The sequence below is a fragment of the Cucurbita pepo genome, chromosome LG16 (assembly GCF_002806865.2).
Source record: "Cucurbita pepo subsp. pepo cultivar mu-cu-16 chromosome LG16, ASM280686v2, whole genome shotgun sequence".
NCBI lineage: Eukaryota > Viridiplantae > Streptophyta > Magnoliopsida > Cucurbitales > Cucurbitaceae > Cucurbita > Cucurbita pepo.
The window spans coordinates 6,559,934-6,570,537 of record NC_036653.1 but is presented as its reverse complement, the minus strand read 5'-3'; the positions used below and the strand labels follow the sequence as shown (position 1 = coordinate 6,570,537).

The following is a 10,604-nucleotide window of genomic DNA, read 5'->3' as shown; positions in this document are numbered from 1 at the left end:
AAATTTCTTTCTAATCCGTCTTTCATTCGTAGTTTAAATAAGATTTCTTCTATTCCTAGCAGGTGTTTCTCAGTGCTCTCCAAGTTAAATCGACATCTCAGTGTCACGATCATGTTTGTCCAAAGAAGGTTGCTTATGGCCGCATGACAAATGTCCTAATCTTGCTTGTTCGGGTCGATTGACAGGGACGTCAACCAATTGAGTGGGGGAGCATGTCACGGTCATGCATGTCTAAGGCGTGTTGTCAATGGCCACACGATCGATATCCCAGTCTTGCTTGTGCAGGACTTGTTGTCCATGGTTGCATGCATGTTCCAAACCCCTTTTACATGATTTCATCCTAGGTAGGTCTTTACCATTACNTTTTTTTTTTTTTTTTTTTTTTTTTTTTTTTTTTTTTTTTGCATTTACTATTTTTTTCAACAAAATATATATGTGTGTGTGTGGAGCGTGGTTACACGCTCGTGCATGGGCGCGTAATTCTGTTAATTCTGTTTTTTTTTTAATTTTAAATTTTAATTAGTTGTGTAAGACGCCATTAACGCGACCTCAAGTTTTTGCAACCTTCTTCTGATGTTTCGTTCCTCCATTTCAATTCCATCCTTTAATTTCTTCCACATTTAACATTTTCTATACTTCCAATTTTTTTAATCTTCATTATCACCTCTTTTTCAAACCCCTTTTCTGTTCTTAAAAGCTTCAAAAGTTTTCTTAAACAAATTGTTTCTGATTCGTTGCTTACATGTGCGTTGTCTTCCTCTTCCATAATCTATATCATCTTCCTCTTCCATAATCTATATCATCTTCCTCTTCTTCTTTCCGCCATTAATGGGGCTCTTAAGCTTTCGCCTTTTTCTCTGTATATAACCATTTCACTTCCTCGTCGGAGGTTTTAAGGTGGTTCCTCTGTTTATTCATCATTCTTAGGTAATGGGTTTGTCTTTCTTTTTGTCTTTTTTAGGGTTTTTTTATGTTGGAAAAATGGAAAATGGAATTTGGTTTGATTTGATTTCGCTTTAATTGAAATGGGATTCAAAGGAATTAAAGAACAGAGGTTTCTGTAAAAAAAAATGATGATCATGGACGAAAGATGAGATTTTCCGATCTGGGTTCTTCAGAAAATAGTCTAATTTGGTGATTGGATTTGGAATTGATGCCGGAATCTGTCAGAGCGTCGCCGCAAGCGGCGGAGCCAAGCTTACCGAGGAAGAAGATGACGAAGCAATTGACAGGAAAAAGGGATGATACATCATTGCATTCCGCCGCGAGAGGGGGAAATCTGACGGCGGCGATGGAGATTCTGTCGAACGCCGATGAGGTTAAATTGAAGGAATTATTGGCAAAGCAAAATCATTCCGGCGAAACGGCTTTATACGTGGCGGCGGAATATGGGTACGTGGATTTAGTGAGGGAAATGTTGAAATATTACGATCTGGCGGATGCTGAGATCAAAGCAAGAAATGGATTTGATGCTTTTCACATTGCAACAAAACAGGGCGATTTGGGTATGTTTATTTCATTTCAAATTTCAAATTTTTTTTGTGTTTTTTAAGGAAAAACCATTGAAATTGGACTTAATCGAGGCAGTTCTTTGTTGGGTGTTTGTGCAGAGATATTGAGAGTTCTAATGGAGGCTCATCCGGAGTTGTCCATGACGGTCGACATATCGAACACGACGGCGTTGCACACGGCGGCGACGCAAGGCCACATTGAGATTGTAAACTTTCTGTTGGAAGCCGGTAGTGGATTGGCTACCATTGCTAGAAGCAATGGGAAAACTGCTCTGCATTCTGCAGCTAGAAATGGGCATTTGTTGGTGGTTAGAGCGCTCGTCGGGAAGGAGCCGATCGTGGCGACGAGGACGGATAAGAAGGGGCAGACTGCGCTGCAAATGGCGGCGAAAGGACAGAACCTTGAGGTTGTGGAGGAGCTGATCAAGGCGGATCCTCGGTCTGTAAATATGGTTGACAATAAGGGCAACACTGCTTTGCATATTGCTGCAAGGAAGGGCAGAGCTGAGGTATTTCATTGACTTTCCACTTTCGGTTTTGGGCTTTCGTTCGAGATTTTAAAATGCGTATTTCGGAGTTACACAGCAAAACCAGTACGAACGGTGTGCCAGCGAGGACGTTGGACTCCGAAAGGAGGTGGATTGTGAGATCCCGCATCGGCTGGACCCTGAAACCTCTCCTTAGCAGACACGTAAAACCGTGAAACTAATGCCGTAATGGGTCAAAGTGAACAATATCTACTAGTGGTGAGGTTGGACGATTACATTTCTGGTCGTATTTGGATTTTGACGTTTATAGCTCATCCCGCCCGAGAAAACTTAGCACCTATTCTTCAAAAAAGCATTAGGATTTGATCATGTTCTTGCCTTGTATAAGATGACTTGAGAGCATTAATTTTGGTTATATTTTGTGCAGATTGTTAAACTTCTTCTCAAGCACAACGGAACGAACACGAAGGCGGTAAACCGATCGGGGGAGACAGCTCTCGACACGGCGGAGAAAACAGGGAACTCAGAAATAGCTCTGATTCTAAAAGAGCATGGTGTGCAGACAGCAAAAGCAATCAAACCAGAAGTGAAAAACCCAGCAAGGGAATTGAAGCAAACAGTAAGCGACATAAAACACGAAGTTCATTACCAACTCGAACACACTCGACAAACCCGAAGACGGGTCCAAGGCATAGCGAAACGTCTAAACAAAATGCACGCCGAGGGCCTAAACAACGCCATCAATTCAACAACCGTGGTAGCTGTTCTTATAGCCACAGTGGCATTTGCAGCCATTTTTACTGTCCCTGGTCAGTATGTGGATGATCCAGATGACATACCACAAGGCTTCTCACTTGGGGAAGCCAATATAGCGCCCAAAGCTCCCTTTATAATCTTTTTCATATTTGATTCGATAGCCCTCTTCATATCACTAGCCGTTGTGGTAGTTCAAACTTCAGTTGTGGTTATAGAAAGCCAAGCCAAGAAGCAGATGATGGCCATTATAAACAAACTAATGTGGCTCGCTTGTGTGCTCGTTTCTGTTGCTTTCTTGGCGCTTTCGTTTGTCGTCGTCGGTGAGCGCGAGAAGTGGCTCGCCATCGGAGTAACGCTCATCGGAACCACCATAATGGCCACCACATTGGGCACCATGTGCTATTGGGTCATCAAACATAGAATTGAAGCATCAAATCTCAGGAGCATAAGGAAGTCTTCAATGGGGGGAAGCAGATCCAAATCCTTTTCCCTCTCAGTCATGTCTGATTCAGAGATTCTTAACAATGAGTTCAAGAAAATGTATGCAATTTGAAACTAATTTTCCCAGCGCCAATTTNGATCCAAATCCTTTTCCCTCTCAGTCATGTCTGATTCAGAGATTCTTAACAATGAGTTCAAGAAAATGTATGCAATTTGAAACTAATTTTCCCAGCGCCTTTTTTTTTTTTTTTTTTTTTTTTTTCCAATAACCCTCCAGAGTTTTTGGCGTTTGAAATTTTTCTCGGTCGGGTTAACGTGGAAAAAATGTACACTTTTTTTTTTTTTATGGAGATGAAGATTGTACAATCTTCAATTCTTCAATTGCTCACTCAAATTCCCTTAGACTTATATAAAAGACATGATTTGTACATGTATTATTTTTAACCCTTTTCTTCGTACATATTGAAAAAGGATACATTTGGATATGAAAATTTAAACCTCCAATTACAAGAGAATAAATACATATCGATAGTTACGCTCCATCGTATCGTATTGAACCTAACTTTATTTATCAATGGGTGACTATTTTGTTGGTCCTGACAAAGTAATTAACAATAAGATATGAACCCATGAGTGTTAATATGAATGCTAAAACTTATAAAACATTATATCAAACGACTGGATACTTCTGTCATAAGTGGACATAATTGTTTTGTGGCTCATCTTAATTGCAGTGTTCTCAGAAATTTGATCAAATAAACAGTTTCAAAACAAGCTGGAAGAATGAATGGCTTACATTGATTGGCAGGTTGTTCAAACAGGCAACAGCAGGTTCCTAACTTTGGTTGGTTAATAGGAGAGATGTTGGTATCATATGACAGCAGGTTGTACCATAAAAACAATCAAGGAAGCAATAAACCCGTATGCCGAGGATTCAATTCAATGATACCATGTTCAACCTAAGATTGTGAATCTTGTAAAATGACAGGGCAGAAACCACTAAATCGGCTCACTAAAATTACAAGATTGGGCCTAAACGATCGATTGCAATTACCGAGTTACAAAAACATGAATTCTACAAACACAACTAAGGCTTACATGTGAAAATCCACGAATTACCTTTACATTTTCTATATATGTAAAAAGAATCAATGTTGCGGTAGTGCTGGTCTCTTTTCTACCATCTCGTAGTGAAGGACAAAATTATCCTGAAGCAAATGGACGTAACATGAGCAAAATGAGCAATGGGAACGGTGCAACAGAGAGTAGTATAAATAATTTCAATGAAAAGATATTGACAAGTCCAAACCTTGCGGACAGTTTCAAATGTTTGGGGGTCGAAACAGAGGTACGATCCTCGCTCGTGAGTGTTAGTCTTCACAAGTGGTTCCATGTTAGAGACACGAATGAACCAGAAACGTTGTTCTTTGTGATAAAACCAGCCTCTATTGTAACTATTACAAAAGATAAAAAAATAAATAAAAAGGGTTGGCACCAGCTCTTAGGAAAAAGTCTATCCATAAATTATTTTGAAGACTTTGGTGAAAATAACTGCACAGTAAGTTAATAATGAGAGCTTACAGTTCATTTGCAGCATACAACTGAGCTTCATCTTTTGGCATGCTGCAGACCAAGATAGAGTAAGGATTATGTAAATGAAAACAAAACTTGAAAAAGGAAAAAGAAAAAAAGAACGTAAGCTTATTTAGATATAGCACACCTGAAAAATATATAAAACAGTGTCTCCAGAGTAAATTTTGAGAAGTATCCTTGCTGCAATTACCAGAAAAAAGATCAGTTGAGACAACTGTAGGAAGTTTCGCATAGACTAGGAGGGGGATATATGAAAGGTGAAGAACCTCACATGTAGTGTAGGTGGTGGTTTAATAAGATAGCACTGCGGTACATTGAAATCTGGATCACCCTTAGCAGGCTCATCAGACCATGGGGAGCCAAAAGTCTTATGAAGATTCTCTGCTGAATTCAAATTTAAACCTAACGTGGTCAAATCAATTCCCAGTGCGAGGGATGCAAGATCCGGATCACTCAGCCTTATTACACTTAACAAACCAAGTAAACCAAATGGATCGGGAGAAGATTGAGCTGTCTGCATAGATTTAATGCCCTGATCCCTAAATGACTGATTAACACCAGACATACTTTGAAATCGGAATTGAGATTGACCGTGGTGCTGTTGATATTGCTGGATAAGTTGGTCATAACCCATTCCAGAAGCTGAATTAGGAGAGCTCATTGGTCTTAAACCAATACCAGGAGGCCCACTAGACTGAAAAAGAACAAAGAAACGTTGGTGTGAAAAACTTCATCGGAGAAGAGATTTAAGTCATATAGGCCAATAATTGATCTACAAAACATTTACACCCGTTCGATCCTTATAAAACATTTACACCCGTTCGATCCTTATAATACATTGGGAATGATCGACCTCAAAAGGTAGAAAACTTCACTTCAGTTAATAAAAACATCAAAGTAGGGCAATAGGTTGATTCCTTGCAACTGCAAAGTAAAAACTAAGATGCAAGGAGTAAAAAGAATGCTTCCTTTACATTAAAAGAATTGCATACCTGCTGGTGGTAGGATGCAGTATGTGATGATGGGAATATATCTGATCCGTGCAAATGAAGGAGATCCTGATTATTTGCAGGTGAAAAGGAGACCGTGCTGTTACTAACTGCTGAAGAATGCTGTTGCTGCTGCTGGGGTCGATGTGTATATGTACTCCCTAAGCTAAATCCAGCAGACCTTCCAATCTGAAGATCAAAACAAGAACTTTAGAAATGATTACTAGCCCGAAACCTGATAGTCAGCAGAAGAGTGTAAAAAAGTGTTCCCACAGAGAACTGCTGTGACTGCATCATAGGCACAGAATTTTCATGTTGTTCTGTCTGATGCATATCCATGCCATAATCAGCATTCCCACCTGCACAAGATCTAGAACTATAATCAATAATAGAAAGTGTTTTATATCTGAAGTGCGCAAAAGGACAATGTAGGTTATGATGAGATGAATTGCTAATCCAGGCTGATGAGAGAAAAACAATTCAGAACTGACCATGAAGTAGCAGCTGAGCTTAATAATTGCAATAGTCTACTTGAATAATAAATTATGAAATTCTACTTAATCGGTTCAGCTATAACTCATGGTCAACTAGAATATTTACAAGCAATAGTTCTCCAAAATTATTGTGTTATTCTTGAAAAAGATTAGAGGGAAAAGCCTAATGAGTTACATGAATGCATCCTGTGGTAAGCAAAAAGGGATTTGCACCTTTAAATCTAGGTAACGCTGGAAAATCTTCGTTCTGAATGCTGAACTCCTGGTTTTGTTGGACAATAGGACTAAGGCCTTGTTTTCTCAGCGAGCCTGAAATGTTTACATGACATTCCTAAAGGTCAAAATTGGTGCAGAGAAAAAATAATTATTAAAAATCAATTTTAGACATCAACAATGCCTAGTCACTAACTTAATTGCCCTTGAGGTCCTCCTGCAGAACTTGGACGACTAGTCAACTGAGGGAAATCGTTGATATCAAAAGGAGAATTGTCATTAGCATTCACATCATTCAACATCCCCAGAGAACTCAGACTATTCACACTCTGCATATGGTTTTGGGAAAGGGGACCTCCAGCACTAGGATAAGAATTGCCCAACATAGAAATGACCTGTTGAGATCCTGAAGCAAGAAATGTCATCTACCACAAAACAGCATAGAACACTTTTAACTACAAGGTAGCATACACTTATAAGAGCATTGTAATGAATGCATTTCCATTTATTTTCTGGTCAGTACAGCATCAGAAATAAGATATTTGTCGAACTTAAGTAAAAAAACACAACTTAATCATAACTAACAGTGCATTTCTGCCAATTGGACTTCTTTTTTTAAACCATGGACTGAGCAGGGGTATTTCATTCCCCATGTTTGTAGCTGCTTGGCAGTTCAATAAAATTCTCTAGTTTCTTATATAAAATTTTAAAAAAATATTAAAAATAACACAAAAATAAGAGCATGAATAAGATAGTACTAGAAAACAAAGTAAAATGAGTAAATAGCTTCCAGATACCGCACATCACTCTTTCAAACAAACCAAATTGATTTATATCTAAGCTAGTATCTAATACCTTGCATTGTAGAGCACAAGTAGTACAAAAGAGAGGTGACAACATTATTATGAATCGTTATACAAGCATTTTTTTTTTATAGGAGAATCATTAGCATTCATTCAGAAATTCTAGGGATTGTACCTTGTGGAAGCACACCACTCATTAAACGGTTTTGTCCTTGCACAGATAAACTTCCAGATCCACTATTAGCACCAAGGTTTAGACGAGAAGCAAGACCAGGTAATGACAATCCCCCACCAGAAGTTATACTCCTTCCTATGTTGCCTCCACTTACCATATTTCCCATTGAAGTTGTGATCCGAGGACCTGAATTTCCCAAAATTGGAGATACACCCAACCCTGGAACAGTATTTCGATTACCAATACCAGCAGAACTAGACAGAATCCCAGGAATAGAACCACCAACTGCATTTGTGCTGCTACTAAATCCAGGATTTCCTACAACACTTATACCTCCTCTATTTGCAACTCCTAAATGCCCATGAGAGCCGCCATGAGACAACTACGGAAGAAAAGAAAACAGTAAAACTGGAGTGGAAGGACATAAACTTACAAGGGTTATGGAAATGAAAAAGATTATAATTTCACCTTCATTGCATCTGAATCTCTTAAAAGATGTCATTTCATGGTTATGTTCGGAAATTCCAATAACAAGTCCAATAATAAAATGTTATGATCCGATAACCTATTTGCAAAGTAATTCTCACTCATTCCTTCATCACAAAGCTATGGAACATCCAAATTCTTCTATAATAATAATTACAATAATCTTTCAAAAATAATTGTAGACGAGTGCAATATTATTTGATAGGCAAAGTGATCAAATATCTAAAATATGTCATTGTGCAACAGCTAAATTTTGGTGAGCACCATAAAGGTGACTATCAAAACTACAGGGAAAACTGATGCTAAGGATTGTCAATAAGGTGGCATTAATTTCTGAATAAATAGCTTGACCTTGAAACATACCTGTGAGAGAGCAACAGGAAGGTTGTTTGATGCAGCATAACGCCCACTGGAAAGTGTTCCAGTAGGTTGCTGCACCCCACCAGATGGAACATTATTAATCGTTGAATTTCTCGAAGCTAGTGCACCTGACATGTTCTGAATATTGAAGCTTCCATGAATGTTATGCAACCCTTGCATAGTTCCTGGAAATTGAGACCTCTAAGTTTCATAAATTTGAATAAAAATATAGAAACTCTAAGAACATGCACCCACCAGAGTGATGAAAAACAGGGGAGGCTGCGCCAGATTGACCAGAAAATGAGGTAGCAAAAGATCGCCCAGCACCATCTGGAACATTCGAAGCTGATCCATTAAGAGATGACTGCAAAGAACAAAACTTCGGCAATAAACAAACCCTGTTTTCTTGTACAATTTTAAATTTCACACAGACAATTTTGCAGTCTAAGTATAATGCATCAACATAAAAAGGGGAAGAACATATATCATTTACAACAGTACGTCATAATAAGTTAACAAATGTTGCTGATAGTTATAAACTTAAGATTAAATCAACCTAAGTCAACTAGAAATCCAATAAGAACGAGGAATTCAATTAAAATGGAATTTCAGCAATCAAAAGAATAACATTCTTATCTAACAAGAAAGTCTTGAACCAATTACAACTAAAATACTACATGAAATGTAAATTAAATTTAACAAAACAAAAAGAATTCCCCCCACCCACCACCACACACATGATACACCAAGGTTAAGAATTACTTTGCTTCCGAAATTACTATAATTTCTGTGAACTATAGATGCAATGACTAGTGCACAGAATCAGATAAGCAATGAGAGTATCTGCAATAAACTTAAAGAGAAATCGTATGTAACTCAACTCCATACACGTCCCAATGCAATCATAGACATATAGAAACGTAGATAGCTGACAATACATTAAGTAAACCCGACATGGCATGCGGTGGGTGTAAAAAGAACTATGCAAATTTCATTCCTTCGTCAAAACAGCTGTTGTTCCAGCTTTGGGGAGCCAGAAGATGGAGAAGCTATTTGAAAGCCTTATTGCTAACGATAACAGCCTGAAAATAAAAGTACGATAAACAAAAGTAAGCTCAGAAGTAAGATAAAAAAAATATAAGAATAAACCCAACGTGGCTGCAGAGTCTGTAAAATAAGAAAAACAAGGAGTGCATATATGATTGAGAAATATAACCGTTCCCTTGTAGAACACAAGGAGAAGTCCAGGCAGCTTCTAAAACTAAGATGTCCAGTGAAAGAAGTGGAATCCATATGAAAAATATTAGATCCAAAGCTTCATAAGAAAACCTTAGGTTTAACCTGAATGAAGGCCTGTAAATCTACGAAGAGTAACGTGCCACTGACTCGAAGTCATAAGGTAACCTATCAGTAGCTCCACAGGAATTGCGGGCCTAAAAGCGGCCTACAACATGGATAATCTTGAGAATCTTCCATACAAGAAATATATGATAATGCCGTCTATATGCGGAAATGACCAACTGTTAAAAAGTGCATGTTCAGAAGCTCCAAAAGAGCTACAGGAAGTTCCAGATATAGATATAGTTATACGACTCAGTCAGTGGACGCTTCTCCCATGTCTATGCGAAAACAAAAAATTGAAAAAGAAATCAAACAAATAAATGCTGAAATGCTTCTGGACTGATTCTTCTAAAACCAAAAGCAGTTTCAACTACTTCGGACTAAAGAATCCATCCAAGTAGAACAAGAAACGACACGAACTTTGGAAGAATGTCCTGAAACCCTAGGATGGATCGGGATTGATAGATGAACAGAAGATATGTCCAACAGTGAAGACGACGAAGAAAAGATGTTGAAGTGGCGCGAGCGAGAGAAGATCGGAGATCAAACTCAGTACAAATGGAAATGACTAAATCTCAATCATAGAAATCAGAGATGGAAAGTTACCTGAATAGCAGATCGGCGAGATGTCTGGTTGAGAAACAAAGATCTTGCGTGCCCTAAACAAGAAGATGAAGAAAAAGAGAATAACAGAGAAAGAAGAGGAACAAAATTGCCGGAGTGATGATATTTGAAGGGTAATAAAAGTCAGGTGCGACCCAGCAGAACAGTCTTCGCTCCTCCCTTAATTTTATTTTATTTTTTCCACTTTTTCATTCTTTTACAATTATCTCTAAATTACATATTTGTTTTAAAAATACTCCTAATATTTTTTTAAAAAAATCAATAATATTTCTAAATTTTTTAAATAAATCTCAAAAATATTTTTCAGTTAGTTTTTAAATTTTTTAATAA

At 38.0% G+C, this 10,604-nt stretch overlaps 2 protein-coding genes and 1 non-coding gene across 7 annotated transcripts; 2 read left to right on the top strand and 1 right to left on the bottom strand.

Annotated features, from left to right (window-relative positions):
• Nucleotides 1–576: 576 nt before the first annotated feature.
• Nucleotides 577–3,640, top strand: LOC111776809 (ankyrin repeat-containing protein At5g02620-like). 3 transcript variants are annotated; one of them, XM_023656187.1, is made up of 4 exons: nucleotides 577–1,505; nucleotides 1,611–2,020; nucleotides 2,427–3,238; nucleotides 3,344–3,640. In XM_023656187.1, the coding sequence occupies exons 1-4, from the start codon at nucleotides 1,154–1,156 to the stop codon at nucleotides 3,411–3,413; spliced, it is 1,644 nt and encodes a 547-aa protein (XP_023511955.1). In that variant the 5' UTR covers nucleotides 577–1,153; the 3' UTR covers nucleotides 3,414–3,640. The 3 variants fall into 3 exon arrangements, with proteins under 3 accessions (XP_023511955.1, XP_023511954.1, XP_023511956.1); XM_023656186.1 differs by having other exon boundaries at nucleotides 2,427–3,269; nucleotides 3,375–3,640; XM_023656188.1 differs by lacking the exon at nucleotides 3,344–3,640 and having other exon boundaries at nucleotides 578–927; nucleotides 1,171–1,505; nucleotides 2,427–3,325.
• Nucleotides 3,641–4,084: 444 nt separating this feature from the next.
• Nucleotides 4,085–10,405, bottom strand: LOC111776803 (probable NOT transcription complex subunit VIP2). Of its 3 annotated transcripts, none has more exons than XM_023656178.1 (14): nucleotides 10,257–10,405; nucleotides 9,248–9,391; nucleotides 8,565–8,673; nucleotides 8,313–8,494; nucleotides 7,464–7,845; nucleotides 6,682–6,891; nucleotides 6,486–6,581; nucleotides 6,052–6,137; nucleotides 5,782–5,967; nucleotides 5,061–5,483; nucleotides 4,917–4,969; nucleotides 4,778–4,819; nucleotides 4,506–4,650; nucleotides 4,085–4,404 (listed from the first exon to the last, which is right to left on the bottom strand). In XM_023656178.1, exons 2-14 carry the CDS (start codon nucleotides 9,263–9,265, stop codon nucleotides 4,345–4,347), a joined length of 1,992 nt encoding a protein of 663 aa, XP_023511946.1. In that variant the 5' UTR covers nucleotides 9,266–9,391; nucleotides 10,257–10,405; the 3' UTR covers nucleotides 4,085–4,344. The 3 variants fall into 3 exon arrangements, with proteins under 3 accessions (XP_023511946.1, XP_023511947.1, XP_023511948.1); XM_023656179.1 differs by having other exon boundaries at nucleotides 8,313–8,482; XM_023656180.1 differs by lacking the exon at nucleotides 10,257–10,405 and having other exon boundaries at nucleotides 9,191–9,261.
• LOC111777938 lies at nucleotides 8,565–8,645 on the top strand. The gene has a single exon (XR_002812461.1). It is a non-coding gene; the product is annotated as a small nucleolar RNA snoR35 (small nucleolar RNA).
• Nucleotides 10,406–10,604: the final 199 nt, after the last annotated feature.

What these genes read in the sequence shown, in the direction of transcription:
- LOC111776809 (XM_023656187.1), top strand. Translation starts at nt 1,154, where the DNA reads ATGCCGGAATCTGTCAGAGCGTCGCCGCAAGCGGCGGAGCCAAGCTTA. An exon ending in AACAAAACAGGGCGATTTGG is followed by an intron (nt 1,506 to 1,610) that starts GTATGTTTATTT and finishes GTGTTTGTGCAG; the next exon opens with AGATATTGAGAGTTCTAATG. An exon ending in CAAGGAAGGGCAGAGCTGAG is followed by an intron (nt 2,021 to 2,426) that starts GTATTTCATTGA and finishes TATTTTGTGCAG; the next exon opens with ATTGTTAAACTTCTTCTCAA.
- LOC111776803 (XM_023656178.1), bottom strand. An exon ending in AGGACCTCAAGGGCAATTAA is followed by an intron (nt 6,582 to 6,681) that starts GTTAGTGACTAG and finishes TAAACATTTCAG; the next exon opens with GCTCGCTGAGAAAACAAGGC. An exon ending in TGCAGTCACAGCAGTTCTCT is followed by an intron (nt 5,968 to 6,051) that starts GTGGGAACACTT and finishes TTTGATCTTCAG; the next exon opens with ATTGGAAGGTCTGCTGGATT.